The sequence below is a fragment of the Canis lupus genome, chromosome X (assembly GCF_048164855.1).
Source record: "Canis lupus baileyi chromosome X, mCanLup2.hap1, whole genome shotgun sequence".
Taxonomy (NCBI): Eukaryota; Metazoa; Chordata; class Mammalia; order Carnivora; family Canidae; genus Canis; species Canis lupus.
Window position 1 is genome coordinate 18,617,832 of NC_132876.1, and position 17,644 is coordinate 18,635,475.

The following is a 17,644-nucleotide window of genomic DNA, read 5'->3' on the forward strand; positions in this document are numbered from 1 at the left end:
GAGAAAGAGAGAGAGAGAGAGAGGCAGAGACACAGGCAGAGGGAGAAGCAGGCTCCACGCAGGGAGTCCAATGTGGGACTCGATCCCGGGATCATGCCCTGAGTCCAAGGCAGGTGCCAAACCACTGAGCCACCCAGGGATTCCCTCCCCTTGCACATTTTTATCATACAGTTTTACAGTCTGAAGTATAAATAGTTGCAGAGGTGTTATTTTCAATCTATTGTAAACATCAGCATTTAAAATAAAACTGTTTCTTCTTTTTCTTTTTTAAAAAAAGATCATTTATGTATATATTTATTTGAGAGAGAGAGAGAGAGAGAGCAGAGCCAGTGAGAACACAGGTAGGGGGAGAAGGGCAGAGAGAGAGGGAGATGGAGGCTCTCTGCTGAGTAGGAAGCTCAAGGAGGGACTCAATCCCAGGACCCTGGGATCATGACCTGAGCTGAAGGCAGACGCTTAACCAACTGAGCACACCAGGCACCCCTCTTTCTTCATTTTTTAAAAATGTATTAATGGATGGGGCACCTGGGTGGCTCAGTTGGTTAAGTGTTGACTCTTGGTTTCTGCTCAGGTCATGATCTCATCATGGTTCTGAGCTCAGCCTCAGGTCTGCTTGAAAGATTCAAAGATTCTCTCCCTCTGCCTCTCCCCCTGCTTGCTTGCACTCACTTGCTCTCTCTCTCTCTCTCTCTCAAATAAATAAACAACTCTTTAAAAATAAATAAATTAATTACTTAATTAATGGAATCTAAATTCCAAAGTGATTTTACCCACCATTATTTTATTTGAAAACATATAAATGAGATTTTTAAAAAACATTTAACATTGTACTCCTTCAATCTGTATTTCTAGTTTACTTCCTCCGGGCAATTTTATCTTAAGGTAGTACATCTTTATACATGAAAGTCTAATGTTGGGATGCCTGGGTGGCTCAGTGATTGTGAGTCTGCCTTTGGCTCAGGGCATGATCCCGGGATCCGGGATCCGGGATCCGGGATCGAGTCCCACCTCAGGCTCCTTGCATGGGGCCTGCTTCTCCCTCTCCCTGTGTCTCTGTCTCTGTCTCTGTCTCTGTCTCTCTCTCTCTCTCTGTCTCTCTTGAATAAATAAATAAAATCTTTTAAAAAAAGAAAGAAAATATAATGCTCCCCCATCAGACTTTTCTGTAACAAAAATATACTCATAAATTGAATTAACTTTTACTTCCTGTATCCACAAAACACTATTTAAAAATATTATAATTATTGTACACAAATGACAAGAATAGAATAAATGTATTAAAAGTTTTTGAAAAGAGAGGCACCTGGGTTAAGCAACTGATTCTTGGAGTTGGCTCAGGTCATGGTCTCAGGGTGGTGGGATTGAGCCCTGTGTTGGGCTGATTGGATATTCTCTCCCTCTGCCCCTTCCCCTGGTCATGCTCTCCCCCCACTCTCACAAATAAATAAATAAATCTTAAAGTTTTTGAAAATAATTATTAGCTACAAAAAGTAAATTTTTATTTATGTGCATCTCTCAATGAAATGGATGGGATTTTTTTTTTTAGTATCCATGGATGAACATTGCTATTGCTAGAAACACAGTATTCAGCACCAATTCCATTTCTAATTTCCTTTCTTTATATATATAAGGACTAAGAAATCTTGTTCCTAGAAATAGGAAGACAAGAGTTGACATAATTCCATGAGTTCTTTCTGAGTTATATATGAAAAATCAGAGTGATCTCCCCCAAAAACCTTTTTCCCATTTTTTTATTGTGGTATAATTCCCATGCCATAAAATGTACTCTTTTAAAGAATAAAATTCAGTGGTTTTAATGTATTCAAAAAGTGGTATACCTATTACCACTATCCAATCCAGAATGTTTTCCTCACACCAAAGACATTCGCAGTCACTTCCCATTCCCCCCTCCCCACACTCCACCCCCGCACCTGCCAGCTCTTGGCAACCACTAATCTTTCTGTTTGTATGGATACTGCTCTTCTGGTCATTTCATATAAGTGGAATCATATAATAAGTGACCTATTTTTGGTCTAGCATCTTTCACTTTGCTTAATGTTTTATTCTTTTTTATGGCTGAATAAAATTACATGGTATATATGTACTACATTTTCTTTATCTATTTATCAGTTGATGGACATTTCAGTTGTTTCCACCTTTTTGGCTATTGTGAATAATGTTCTTATGAACATTTGTATACAAATTTTTGGGTGGACATGTTTCATTTCTCTTGGGTACATATACCTAGGAGTGGAAGTGTTAAGTCACAAGCTGTGTTTAACCTTTTAAGGAAGTGCCGGACTTTTTTCCAAAGTGGCAGCATCATTATACATTTCTACCAGTAGTGTGCAAGCATTCCAATTTCTCCACATCCTCGTCAACACTTGTTATTATCTTTTTTATTATAGCCATTCTAGTCAATGTGAAATGGTATCTCTTTATAGTTCTGATTTGCATTTTCTTGATGGCTAATGATGCTGAACATTTTTATTTGTACTTATTGGCCAAGCCTTTTGGGATCTTTTGCCCACTTTTAATCAGGTCATTTGTCTTTTTGTTATTAAGTTTATAAGAGTTCTTTATCTATTTGAGATACAAGTAAGTCCTTTATCAGGTGTGTGACTTACAAATATTTTCTCCCATTTCTCTTGCTGTCTTTTCATGTTCTAGATGGTATAATCTGCAGTACAACAGCTTTACATTTTTGTGTAGTCCGATTTATCTTTTCTTCTTTCTTTTGTCACTTGTGCTTTTGGTGTCCTATTTAAGAATCCATTACTCTAATCCAAGGTCATGAGGATTTATAGCTATATTTTCTTCTAAGAGTTTTCATTTTTATAATTTTATCTCCTGGCCTCTTGCCATTTCCATATGAGTTTTAGGATCAGCATGTCAATTTCTGCAAGAAAAGCCCACTGGGATTTTGTAAGGGATTGCATTTCATCTGTTTAATTCAAAATAATTGATTTGGGGTGTACTGCCATCATAACAATATTACATTTTCTAATCCATCAACAAAGGATGTTTTTCCATTTACTTCAGTCTTCTTTTATTTTGCTCAATAATGTGTTATAATTTTCAGGTACAAACCTTGCACTTCTTTTGTTAAATTTATCCCTAATTATTTTATTACTTTATTATAAATGGACTTGTTTTCTTAATTTGATTTTCAGGTTGTCTGTGGTTTGTGTATAATAATACAATTGGTTTTTAAAAGTGTTTTTTAAATAAATTTATTTTTTATTGGTGTTCAATTTGTCAACATACAGAATAACACCCAATGCTCATCCTGTCAAGTGCCCCCCTCAGTGCCCATTACCCATTCACCCCCACCCCCCACCCACCTCCCCTTCCACCACCCCTAGTTCGTTTCCCAGAGTTAAGAGTTTTTATGTTCTGTCTCCCTTTCTGATATTTCCTACACATTTCTTCTCCCTTCCCTTCTATTCCCTTTCACTATTATTTATATTCCCCAAATGAATGAGAACATATAATGTTTGTCCTTCTCCAATTGACTCATTTCACTCAGCATAATACCCTCCAGTTCTACCCATGTTGAAGCAAATGGTGGGTATTTGTCATTTCTAATGGCTGAGTTTTATTTTAAATTCTAGTATAGTTAACATACATTGTTTTGTTAGTTTCAGGTGTACACCATAGTGATTCAGCACTTCCCTACATCATCCAGTGCTCATCATGACAAGTTCACTCCTTAATCACCATCATCTATTTAATCTAACTCCCCACCCACCTTCCCATGGTAGCCATCAGTTTGTTCTCTATAGTTAAGGGTCTGTTTCTTGGTGTGTCTCTCTCTCTCTCTCTCTCTCATAATTCTTGTATCCTACAGCCTTGCTGAGCATGATTACTAGCTCTAATAGGTTATTTGGGTAGATTCTTTAGAATTTTCTACATATAAGATAATATATGAATAGGGATATTTTTACTTCTTTCTTACCCAAATGGGTACCTTTTATTTCTTTTCTCTTGCCTAATTGACCTGGTACAATGTTGAATAGAAGTGGTGAGAGTAGAAATCTTTGTCTTATTCCTGATCCTAGGGAAAGAGCTTTCAGTATTTTTTTAAAAAGATTTTATTTATTTGAGAGAGAGAGAGAGGGCGAGAGAGAGAGAGAGAGAGTGCATGAGGGGAGGGAGGGGCAGAGGGAGACAGACAAGTAGACTCCTTGCTGAGTAGGGAGCCCAACACGCAGCTCCATCCCAGGATCCCATGATCGTGACCTGAGCCAAAGGCAGATGTTTAACCAATTGAGCCACTCAGGTGCCTCAAAGCTTTCAGTCTTATACCATTAAATTTTATGTTTGCTGTGTTTTTCATAGATGCCCTTTATCAGACTGAGGAAGTAACTTTCTATTCCTAGTTTGTTGAGTGTTTTTATCATGAAAAGGTATTGGATTTTGTAAAACACTTGTCCTGCATCTATTGAGTTGAACATGTGGTTTTTATCCTTTGTTCTATTATTACTACAGCATATTACAGGGATTGATTTTCATATGTTGAACCAACCTTGAATTCCTAGTTAAAAAATCCCACTTGGTCATTATATATAATCCTTTCTATATGTTGTTGACTTCAATTTTGGGGTACAGTTGACCCTTGAGTGACATGGGCCTGAAATGCATAGGTCTGCTAATATGTAGATCTTTTCCAATAAGCACAGTACAGTAGTGTAATGTATTTTCTTTCTTTCTTTCTTTCTTTCTTTCTTTCTTTCTTTCTTTCTTTCTTTCTTTCTTTCTTTCTTTCAAGAGAGAGGGTGGGGAAGGGGCAGAGGGTAGGAGGAAAGAGAATCCCAAGCAGGCTTGGTGCCCAGTGCAGAGCCTGACATGGGGCTCCATCCCATGACCCTGAGATCATGACCCGAGCTGAAACCAAGAATTGGGCGCTGAACTGACTGAGCCACCCAGGCAACCCTTTCTCATGAATTTCTTGATAACATTTTCTTTTCTGTAGCTTATGTGATTGTAAGAATATAGCATAAAATACATATACAAAATATGTGTTAATTAACTGTTATTGTTGAGGCTTTCAGTCAATAGTAGGCTATTAGTAGTTAAGTTTTTGGGGAATCAAAAGTTGCATATGGATTTTTGACTGCATGGGGGGATTGGTGCCCCTAACCCCTGCATTATTCAAGGGTCAACTGTATTTTGTTGAAGATTTTTTATTATTGTGGTAAAATACACATAACATAAAAGTCACCATTTCAACCATTTAGTGTCCAACTCAGTAGCATTTAGTACATTCATACTGTTGTGCAATCATCACTGCTATGTAGTTCCAGAACATTTTCATCACCCCAGGAGAAAGCCCCATACACATTAAACACTCCACATTCTCCCCTCTTCCCAGCCCTTGGCAATTGCTAATCACTTTCTGCCTCCGTGGATTTACCTATTCTGAATTTTGTTGAGGATTTTTACATCTGTGTTCATAAAGAATATTTGTCCATAGGTTTTGCCCAGGTGTGAGGTAAAAATGGCTTGGGTGAAATTCTTTCTATTTAGAGAATGGCTATTATTATTTTTTTATATCTAAAAGGTTTTATTTAACAAACATCCACGTTGGATAAGATCATTTGGGGGAAATCGGTTGCTTGCTAATTAGTAGAAAATAACAATACATGTTTGGACAATACATCCAACAGAATGTTGTAGAGTTCAATGCAAACTTCAGCTCGATGTCCCTTGGATTATATGCTCTCTCATAAATTCTGGTAGAAGTGATGCCTTTCATGATACATTCTACCACCAGTTTATCATCCACTCGTTTTCTTTTTATGGTAGTTGATTTTCCGTCCCACTTCTGTACCTGTACCAGGACACCTCCATCTAAGGTTATGATGCTCTTGACTTTTCTGTCATCCACAGTGACTTCATCAAATTCCTGGCCCAGTTTGAAGGAAATCTCTGTATTTTTAAAGGTGCTTTCCGATTTAATGGTGATCACATCCCCGTTTACACTGATGATCATGTTGGGTTTGGCCATGCCAGCCACTTTCCTGGTGGTGAAGCCCACTCCCACTTCTTTCATGTAATCATCAAAGTTTTCACTGGAGCTAAGTTTCCAGGTACCCACAAAAGCATCACACATTTTTTTTTAGCTTTTAGGATTATCTTCAAGATGAGAAAAAAGCTGTCGTGGTCTGTAAGGTGTTATGAGAATGGCTATTATAAATTATTTAACACTAAGCAGCCCATAAAGAAGGGGCCTTGCCTTTCTGCCAAACAGTTATTCACAGTCCCCTTTATAGCCAATTTATTTGGCAAGGGAGGGAGATGTGCAGAGAAAAGGAGGTGAGCAATCTTTCAGCTTTGTGTCCCTTCTGTCTGGTGAGAAAGAAGGACTCTGGGAGAAGTGCTGCCCAGTGTGGCTCCAGGCAAAATGTAAACATATGTTTGCCCTCAAATCTCTCTTCTCTACTTTTGTGTCTAGTCCCCGAGTGGCCTCAAGTAGCCAGGTCCTGGGATTTGATCTCAATGGTCTCTGCCCCCCAGCTGGGACCTTAGGCCCTGAGACTCCTCTCATAATTGGTTCCCTGTTGAGTGCCCCTTGCCCACAAGCCTTTCTAACTGACCAGATGGCATCCACTTGCTTGAGTCATGTGTTCTTGCTTGCTAAGGCCTCCTTAAGTTACCCTGTCCAAATTCTCTGATCATGAGGAATGTCAAGCCCTAAGGTTGTTAAAAAAAAAAAAGACTTGCCAGAAGCCAGGAAGGAGGTATTTCTGGAGAGCAGCATGTTCTTTAGGTACTTTTCAAGTAATGTACAAAGGCAAGTTCATTAATTGATGAAGCTAGTTCAGGGGATGGGGAATGAAAGGTATACTCCTACCCTCGGAGTGCCCCTCACAGCCCAAGTCCACCTTCCAGCTTTGTTGAAAGCCAGAAGTCTCTGGAGAGACTTTGTGATGGGGAAAATTTTTTTTTCTCCATGGAGGCTTTCTGGCTCACACTTCTCCAAACCCCAAAGACACTCCCAGGCTCAAGATGATGTCATTGGAGTGTTTTCAGATAGAGAATTTAAGACTTTCTCTGACTTCATGGGCTTTGTGTTTATAGCTGAACTCAAACTTTACAAGACTTAGGTTCATTTGCCTTTAGTCAAAAATTCCCTTTCTTGGCTCCATTTCTAAATACACATGGGCCTCTGAGTCTTCTTGGCCATCAGGTACCTGTTGATCAAAAGTGCCACATACTTAGGTGGGACTAATGTGGCTGACATGTCCTTTGAAGTTCAAATAGGGTTGGAAATGAGTACACTGTTGCTCACATGATGTCAACTCACATGTTTGAAATGTAGTGTGTGACATTTGACAGACTCAAGCACATGGAAAGATGGTCATTCTTCTTATAGAACCAAAGACTCCACTCAAGAATAAGGGAATGGCTTCCCATCAGGGTCTGTTTCTTTGATGAAGAATGCTATTTCTGGGGCACCTGGGTAGCTCAGTAGGTTGAGTGTCCACCTGTTGATTTTGGCTCAGGTCATGATCTCAGAGTCCTGGGATTGAGCCTGATGTGGGGCTCCATGCTCAGTGGAGAGTCTGCTTGAGGATTCTCTCCCTCTCCCTCTACTCCTCCCCAACTCATGCATTCTCTTTCTCTCTCAAATAAATAAATAAATATTTTTAAGAAGAGTGCTATATCTAACCCTTAGGCAAGTAGTGGGATATTTGAATAGTTTCAGAATTTTAGTAGGCAGGCCTACCCTCCATCCTTGCCCTTACTGTGAGGGGCAGTCCCCACTGAAGCCCTAAGCTTTTTTCTTACACCTACATGGCTGATAAAAGCAATTTGCCATATATATGCAATGTACTTCTCCCTGAAGAATATTCCAGATGGTTCAGGGTTGGCCACTTGTATGGCCAAACCAGAGAAGGCAAATCCCCTGTAAGTTCCCACTTCTCCTATCTTCACTCATAGTAGGCCTTAAAGCACTCTTTTCCATCGAGTTGGGTTGAGACCACAGAATTCTCAATTCAGCATTCCCAGCAATCTAGACCAGTTGCCTGGGGTTGATATACAAATTAATAATAATAACAAGAACAACTAACATTTTACTGAGAATTGATGGGTCATGCACTGGCTAAGTGCAGTATGTGCATTATTTTTTAAATTCACACATTACTTTTTTATGATACTATTATCTAATATACAAGAAAACCAAGGCCAAAGGAGGTTATCTTTCCCAAGGTCAAACTGTCAGAACCTGGGCTGGAATTCTGATCTGACTTGAGAGACTGATCCCTTAACCATTACATGATGCCAATTCATTCATTCACTCAGTGAGTATTAGCACCAATGAGATGTTAGTATTGTTCTAGGACTGGGGATACAGCAGTCAGAAGAGCTCTATGCAGTGAAACATGCCACACTGTATGGGCCTCCTGGAAGAAGAAGGCCTCTGAAGATCAGTGAACTAACAATGGGCGATCTATCCATTTGCTAGCAGGATGAGGGATCTCAAAAATGGACAAGCTCCAATCTGAGGACAGGGAATGTATGAAAAACACAAGCCACAAGGCAAAGGAGCAGTGGTGGAGTTTAAGCTCAACTCTGGTCCTATCAGGGCGCTGTGTGCTTAGTATAGGCTGTGGCTCATTCTCCAGTGCTTGAGGTAGAAAACATGCCCATTCATCTCTATAAAGGTCAACCACCTGGGCCCCTCTAAACATGGGCCAACCTTCAGCTTCTCAAACACCCCATGTCTGCTTCTCTTTTCTGCCATTAGCAGCTGGATGTGTGAAGCTCATGGCTCTCTGCAAGGAACCCTGGGGCAGATCACAGGTGGGGCTGAGCTCACCCTTCCTATAGAGACATTCCTCTTTTCTGAAGGGGAAGGAGATAGATCAAAGGACACCTGGGCCCATTTGCTTGATAGGGAGACCCGGGGCGAGGTGGGGAGGGGGGTGCTGGAAAGGAAGAGGGAGGAGGGGACCGGAGCAGCCTAGAGCCGTACCATGATTTATTGGCTTGTTTTGCTCCTGCACTTCTGTTTACCCAGCTGGGCCTGCTGCTGCCCAGGGTACCGGCATGTGCATAGCCACTCTGACCAGTTTTTGGGGTAATGTCAGAGAAAGCTGTGGACCTGGCCAGCTCCTGGCAAAATTGAGGCAATTGAGTTTGTGTTTTCTATTTGCAAGTGCCCAGCCCCACTAGGCTTTTTCTCTCATCCATGGGGCACCCCTGCACACAACCCAACTGCGCCGCCCCCACCGCCCCCATCTCAGCCACAACATCCCTCAGCCCTTCTTTTCCTTGGTGGAAAGTGGTGTCACCCAGGCTTCTAAGGCATGCTTACACTAACAGGTAAACATCTGCCAACAGCCTCAAGCCTAATTCTTCTAGAATTTTAAAATGCTGGGCACCTCTTTAATTAATCCATTCAAGAGCAGATTGCCTCGGGAGAGGAAATGAAACAAACAGCTTATGGAAGAGTAGCAGATCCAAGAACATGAACTGAGTCCCCAGTCTAGGGCTGTCTTCTTTCTGCTAATTGATGAACAAAGTTAAAACAAATCCCAGCATCTCAATAAGGCTCACTGCCTGGTTTAAACAGCAACAGAGAAGTCTTGACAGCCCCCAGAGTAGGATGATTTCAAAACTCTGTGTGTGTGTGTATCGTACATGCATGTGCATGTGCAAGAGGGTGGTGGCCAGGATTTTAAGACCCAAAGGGCCCTTCCAGGCACATGTGGTCAGTGCTCTGTCAGTGCGTAGAATCAGCTCTACATTTCTTACAAACCAACCCAATCTGAGACCAAACAGAAGGAACTGGTGGCAAAGGGCCTCTGGGCCTCGGGTAGGCACTAGGAATGATGCTTCCAAGTAGGGGCTTTGCAGCCAGGCAAGCCTGACTGGGGTTTTCAAACCCAAGCTCTGCTATTTATTGTTTGGCCTTAAGCAAGTCGTTTACCTCTTCTTTTTTTTTTTTAAAGGTTTTATTTATTGATTCATGAGAGACACAGAGACCTAGGCAGAGTGAAAGGGAGAAGCAGGCTTCCTGCAGATAGCCCAATGCAGGACTTGATCCTGGGACTCTGGGATCAAGCCCCGAGCCAAAGAAGATGCTCAATCACTGAGCCACCCAGGTGTCCCTTGCTTAGCTCTTCTGAGTCTCAGTATAAGACTGTTATATGGAGAGAAACACCCACTTCACTGCATTGTTGTACAGATTAGATACTGTGAAATATGCCAACCACTTAACAACTGCTCTGAGTGCTCATACCTGGGGACTGTGGTAGTCCAAAATAAGGATTCTGGAAAGCAGGAGATAGGGCAGTGGAGAGCTTCAGCACTTTGGGTGTTCATTCCTAATGTTTTCACAGTTCAAAAGAAAATTCAGAAGGTGGAGGCAACCCAGTGTCTATCAACAGATGAATGTAAACAGAAGGTGGTACGTTCATACAGTGGAGTACTATTCAGCCTTCAAAAGGGAGGAAATCCTGACACCTGCTACACACTATAGAAGAAACTTGAAGACATTAGGCTAAATGAAAGGAGCTTGTCACACAAAAAATAGTGTATGATTCCATTTACATGCGGGACCTAAGGTACCATTCATAGTGGCAGAAAGTAGAATGGTGGTTGCTAGGGGCTTGAGGTAGGGGCAAAAGGAGAGTTGTTTAATGTGTCCAGTTTCAGTTTGAGAAGACAAAAAGAGGTCTGGAAAAAGATGATGCACAACATTAATGCCACTGAACTGGACACTTAAAATGGTTAAAATGTCAATTTTATGGCCTTTTTGGTGGTGACGCCCTCCTCACGAGAATATGCCCCTCATGAAGGACCCCCCTCCACCCAACCCTGGAAGAGGAGACGAAGAAGCACAAGAAGAGGCACCTAGTACGAGGGCCCCAACTCCTACTTTATGGATGTGAAGTGCCCACAGAATTGCTTACAGAATTGCCACCATCTTGAGCCATACACAAACTGTAGTTTGTGCTCCACTGTCCTTTGCAGCCTACAGGAGGAAAAGCAAGGTGTATAGAAGGATGCTCCTTCAGATAAAAGCAGCACTAAAAGCACCCAAAATCAAGATGAGTGAAAAACAATCCAATATCACATTTTGGGTTAAAAAAATGTCAGGGCACCTGGGTGGCTCATCAGTTAAACATCTGCCTTCGGCTCAGGTCATGATCCCAGGGTCCTGGGATTGAGCCCCACATCCAGCTCCCTGCTCAGTGCAGAGTTGGCTTGTCCCTCTCCCTCCCTGCATTTTTTCTTGGCTCTCTTTCTCTCATAAATAAATAAATAAATAAATAAATAAATAAATAAATAAATAAATAAATAAATCTTTTTAAAAAATGTCAATTTATGTTCTCTATGTGTTGCTGTAGTTTAAAAAAAGAAAGTTTGAGAATTACTGGGATTAGGAGTATACATGTGAGGAAGAGGAATGAGAGAAAAAAAAAACAGAACAACTCTGGCAAAGGGATGAGTGCCCCAGGGAAAGCCTTGCTGGGATGCTACTATATTCCACCCTACTATGAGTGGGCAACTGATTCCCATAAAGGGTCAGAGAGATAGAGCAAACAGAAGAAGGAGAGGAGGGGGGCCTGGGGCTGTCCGTGTCAAACAAAAAATAGAAAGGAATGGAAGTTTCAGAGCTCTGAAAATGCAGCAAGCAAGGAAAGAAGGCTCTATCTCTAGTCCATGGTCACCTGGAGTAGAGGAGTCCCCAAGCCCATTTGAGCCTCAGCTGCAGCCAGACAGGGAGACCTCAGGAGGGGAGGAGGAGGTGATTTGGGCTGGTCCAAGGTAAAAATGGCTGAGATTCACAGATGTGATGGGTTCAGGTCCCTACCACTTCCAGGCAGAGTGTCTGAGACTAGCTTCTCCTCTTTCCCCAGTCTCACTCCCTCTAGGCTCCACGGGGTCCCTGGAGGCTGCTCTCTCCTTTGGTTCAGCTGCCTTATTTCCCTGGATAGGATGTTGTGGGGGAGGGGAGGCAGGGGCTGCCATTCCTCTCATCCCTGGGCACCTACTTCCTCACCAGGCCACGCTGGCCCCTGGCCGTGTGGACACACCTGAATCCAGAAACGACCCAAGCTGCAGGGAACTCAGCCCAGGCACGGAGGTAATTAGGCACGTCTTCTCTGCTCCTGAAGTAATGTTTGTCTTTCAAATTCTGCCAACCAAAATGGCTGGGGCTGTGATTTACCATCACAACGTTATGTCATACTTCCTTACTGCTTTTATGACCAAGAAAGACTCCAGGCACAGTAGCCATATTATGTCCCAGCAAACTCCTGCCTAAATTAAGTCACTATTTCTGGTCCCTGTCGCTGGTCAAAAATGACATCCAAGGGTAATTGCTGTTTTAGGGGCACATTTTTAAGGCAGATGCAAAAAAAAAAAAATGAATGTACCTATTTTCTGACTGAAATTTGCATCTGTCTTTTTACCCTCTCCTGGCAAACATGTTTTATGTTTATTTAAATGGTCCTTAATAAAAATGTACAGCTGCAAAGCATCTTACGACTCAATGCTTTCTGGTTAAGAAAATTGCTCATAATCACAGTTGACTTTCCTATTCGTAACAGAATATTATTTTTCATCGGAGCATGGCTATGGCCCAATGTGTGACTGTTACAAATGCAGCGGGAGGCTTATCTGAGGTCGACAGCACTTCATTCATTCATTCCTTCAGTCAATTGACAAACTTGTTTTGTGGACTTATTATGTGCGGCTTCGAACCTCTTAGAGCAGAGGGAAAACCATGCAAAGAGCATGGCAGGTCACCAATGGGACAAGAGTAGTTCTTGTTAACCACAGCTGATGTGTCATGATTGGCTGTAAAGTGCTAATGTCAATAATTTGTTACTGATGGGAGTGAACATACTAAAATTGCTGAATGATTTACCATGGTTATACATTGGAGTGGATTCAAGGTTATCCTTATAATAACAGCATCACTCTTGCCTGCTTGCATTTTGGTATGTTTAATGAGAGTTAGAGAAAGGGGCCCAATTAATAGCTGGCATGCCAAGAATTATGTAGTCCCCAAGTATACCCCTGGGAGTATGTCATGCACTCAAATATCATCTGTCAGTTGTATCACAGTTTAGAATTGGAGCGATCCACAAGACGTGTGTTATCTGGGAGAGATGAACTTAGGGAGGGGGGGATGGGCAGATGCAGCTTTTCAGAGCTATAGTACACACATTTTCATTTGGATTGCTCCCAAATTTTGCATGGCAAATTGTCGTTGATATCACAGAGCTACTGCTCATTTGTCAGGTATTTCCCCTGATACAGAGATGGGAACATAGTTAAAGTAGTGACAATCAACCCATACTCGAGAATGTAGCATGTCTTGGAGAACCCATAATTAGACTTCTTACAATCAACTACTTCTAGCACTGGCTGCATTACATGCTGAGCTCCTTACAAATAAGAATGTGATCTAAGAGGCCATTTCCAGGTTAGGTTTCATGGACTGATTGTATTGGGGACCTCATATGTCTTGGAAAACAGGTGGAAATTGTCAGTAATGAATCAAACTAGAAAAAGGAACTTTCTAATAACGAACTTGATATGCTATCTCTGTTAGACACGTGGAGGGCTGTTGGAGTACAGAGAAAGGATGCCCGTGTTGCCTTACCTTTCCAATATAAAATGGATTTCTGGAATTGACCAGAAGATACTAGGCATGATACTAAGCATGTGATGAGCAAATAGAATAACTGATTGGCTTGGTGTTCTGATTTGAAGGGTACTCAAAATGTTTCCCTGCCCTTGAAATAAATTGTTCTTTGAACTATTTTCTTTTTTTTTTTTTTTTCAAATGTATGCTTTGGGAGAGGAGGGTAGTTCCTTTAAAAATAAGAAGCACTTTCAGGAATGAACTGGAAGCCTGCTAGAATTGTTAGGAAAACTAGTTGTGTGTAGATGCGACCTCAGTAATTAATCAGTGAGCATCTAGCCGCCAAATATCTGATGGGAGGGAGGAAGCTCTCTCCTTTGAGGGGGAAAATGACTCCCTTCTGATTGAAAACGCACCATCCCAGACCTTCTTGCTGCTGACATGCAGATGTACATCTGGCTGTAATCTCTCACTCCCTGCTCGCCTTTGCCAAACTGTGTGGAACAGAAATCCAGTTTCTCCCCCATGTAAAGAGACAGAGAGAAATTGAATAGTTAGATAGTTAAAATTCTGAGCACTGGCTAGGAGAAGGAACATGCCCAAAGCAATAAAAAGACTCTCACTTAAAAGCCGTGGCTGCAGAAAGATTCGAGCTGTTTAAACAACTGGCAGAGTTGATTGGGGTGAAGGGAGTAGGAGCCTCTGAACTATGGACAAGACTCAATACTCTGCAGACAAACCAAGAAATATTTAAACTGTGTTCAGTCTACGCAAGGTGGATGGACAGCATAGAATCCATGCTTGATAAAATTGGAGGGAGTTTATTTGCATACAGGTATCCATGTTTCTATGAATCTTGCTCTTTTATTTCACATGCAGTTGTTTTCAATGCAGTTTTATTTATAAAGAATGAAAGCATAACTGAATGGGAAAATGTTTTGTTGTCTCTGAGCTGTCCAACCTAATGGGAGCCTATCATTCTGTCAAAGTGGTGACAACTTACCCAAATTGCAAGGCTAGTGCATGAGAGGAAAATAACTCCCTTTGAAGTTTTGTCTTCAAAACTTCATGACCCACAGTTTATAAGTGACAGCAGATACCACTGTGCCTCAATCTTTGGATTAAATACTGCAGCCTTCTTTAAAAACGAAAGTGTCCCTGGGAAGGTTAACCTATAATGTTACTAGTATCTTAATATGATGGTTCCCTAAACTGAGTATTTATCAGAAGCATCTGACACCACACCTTTCACTTATACTGAGAGCTTTCAAAATACAGGAAAGTTCAGAGAAGAATATAACAAACACTTGCCATGTAGACTATTTTTGCCATGCAGAGTGGAAATACACTACCATATTTACTTTGTCTTCCATTTTTTCATTTTTTAAAACTTTGTGAGAGGGAGAGAGAGAATCTTCAAGTAGACTCTCCGCTGAACATGGAGCTAGATGTGGGGCCCAATCCCACAACCCTGAGATCATGACCTGAGCCGAAACCAAGAGTCGGACCCTTAACTGACTGAGCCACCCAGGCACACCTGTATTCCATTGCTTTAAAATGAAAAGGGTAAAATACTTAAGGAAAAGTATTCTTTTTATCTCCCACTTCTTGTCAAACCATTCTCAGCATTATTTTCTGAGATCAGTCCGTGTAGGTACATATTGATCTAGATCATTTCACTGCTGAACAGTAACCTATAATGACACACTTAATTTACTCATTTCCCAGTTGATGGATATTTAGGTAGTTTCCATTTTTTTTTTTTTTACTAATAGCCCTACCAGTGGTCTACGTGTTCCCATGACATCATACCACAGGCAACTTTTGAGTTTTAATTTTTGCCAATCTGACAAGTAGTTCCCTGAATATTTGAGGGAGGTTGAGCATCTTTTCATATATTTGTAGATCATTCCAGTTCCTTCTGTTCATTGCCTGTTGGGATTCTTTGCCAATTTTTCCTTTGGGTTGGTTGCCTTTTCAAAATGTATTTATTATATACATTTTGGATATGGTTTCCTTTTCAATTTTGTGTGTGGCAAATGTCTTCTTCCACTGTATTGCTGGTCTTTAACTTTATAGAGTTTTTTTCTATAGACATTTTAATATTTAATGTAGTAACATTTATCAGGCTTTTCTATTAAAATCTGTTAGTTTATGTGCATGTGTGATTACTAAATTCTTCCTTACTCCAAGATCATAAGGGTATTCTATATTTACATCAAAATGTTATAAAATTTTGCTTTATAACATTTAGACCTTTAGGGTACCTTTATAACATTTAGACCTTTAGGGTACCTGGCTGGCTCAGTTGGAAGAGCATGGGACTCTTGATCTTGGGGTCATGAGTTCAAGCCCCAGATTGAGTATAGAGATTACTTAAATGACTAAACTTAAAAAATAAGAAATGTGTGGGAAATATCAGAAAGGGAGACAGAACGTAAAGACTGCTAACTCTGGGAAACGAACTAGGGGTGGTAGAAGGGGAGGAGGGCAGGGGGTGGGAGGGAATGGGTGACGGGCACTGGGTGTTATTCTGTATGTTAGTAAATTGAACACCAATAAAAAAAAATAACATTTAGATCTTTAATTCATTTTGAATTAATTCTTAGGTAGGATTTTAAGGTGTTATCTAATTTTATCTTTTTTCACACGGATAATTTTAATAACATTTATCAAATAGTCTATATCATATCTTCCATGATTTATATATTTTTAAAAGATTTTATTTATTTATTTGAGAGAGAGCAGAGAGAGTGCACACATGAGCAAGGGGGAGGGTCAAAAGGAGAGGGAGAGGCAGAATCCCTGCTGAGCAGGGAGCCTGATATGGGGCTCAATCCCAGGACCCCAGGATCACAACCTGAGCCAAAGGCAGATGCTTCACAGACTGAGCCACACAGGTGCCCCTCTTCCATGATTTATAATCAATCTGTCATATACCTACTTCCCACAGATTTATATGAGTTTTTAAGGCTCTTTCTCTATTCCACTGATCTATTTATCCACCAGTACCACACTGTTATTATTGCTATAATGATAAGTCTTGATAATCTGCCCTCCATTGCTCTTCAAAATTGTTTTGTCTATTCTTGGTGCCTTACTCTTCAGCATAAATTAGGATCAGCTTGTTAAGGTTCATAAAACATCCTGTTGCAATTTTGATGGAATCTGAATTAAATTTATAGATCAGTTTGAAGAGATTTGACATCTTGATGTTGAGTCTTCTCATACATGATCATTTATATTTCTGCTGAGGTATATTTCTGAGGTTACCATTTTGCAAGTTTTTATTTTGGTGCAATTATGGATTCACAGGAAGATGGAAATGTAGTACAGAGGCCATCCCCTGTACTGTTTGCTGATTTTCTCACAGTGGTTACATTTTGTTTTTTAATACAGTTTTATTGAGGAACAATCGATATACCAAAAGCTGGACATGTTTAATGTGTACAATTTGATGAGTTTGAAGATATGCATATACCTGTGAAACTATTACCGCAATCAGGTGATAAATATATCCATCACCTGTAAAAGTTTCCTCCGGCCCCTTTTTGTGATTGTTGTTTTGTGCTAAGAAACTTCGCATGAGATCTGCCCCTTAACAGATCTTTAAGCGTAAGATGCTGAATTGTTGACTATTGACACAATGTTGTACTGTAGATTTCTAGAACTTATTTGTCTTGCCTAACAAAATTTTTTATCAGCAATTACATCTTACATAACTAGAGTATGGTATTAAAACCAGGAATTTGACACTGGCACAATGTTTGTGTATATTTCTAGGTCATTTTATCATGTGTAGATTTGTATAGCCACATTGAAATCAAGATACAGAACTAGTCTATCACTACAAAGATATTCCTCGTGCTACCCCTTTATAGTTACACCTACCTCATCTCTAACCCGCAGAAACCACTAATCTGTTCATCTCTACAATTTTGTCATTTTAAGAATGTTATATAAATGGAATCATATGGTATATGACCTTTTGAGAGTGTCTTTTTTTATTCATCATAATTTCTAGATATTCAT

General features: G+C 40.5%; 2 protein-coding genes across 3 annotated transcripts in view; one reads left to right on the forward strand and one right to left on the reverse strand.

Annotated features, from left to right (window-relative positions):
- PABIR2 (PABIR family member 2) overlaps nucleotides 1–17,644 on the forward strand; it is a 215,053-nt gene that overhangs the window by 68,767 nt on the left and 128,642 nt on the right. The window lies entirely within an intron of this gene.
- LOC140627351 (fatty acid-binding protein, adipocyte-like) lies at nucleotides 5,562–6,115 on the reverse strand. The gene has a single exon (XM_072815571.1). It carries the CDS (start codon nucleotides 6,113–6,115, stop codon nucleotides 5,597–5,599), a length of 519 nt encoding a protein of 172 aa, XP_072671672.1. The 3' UTR covers nucleotides 5,562–5,596.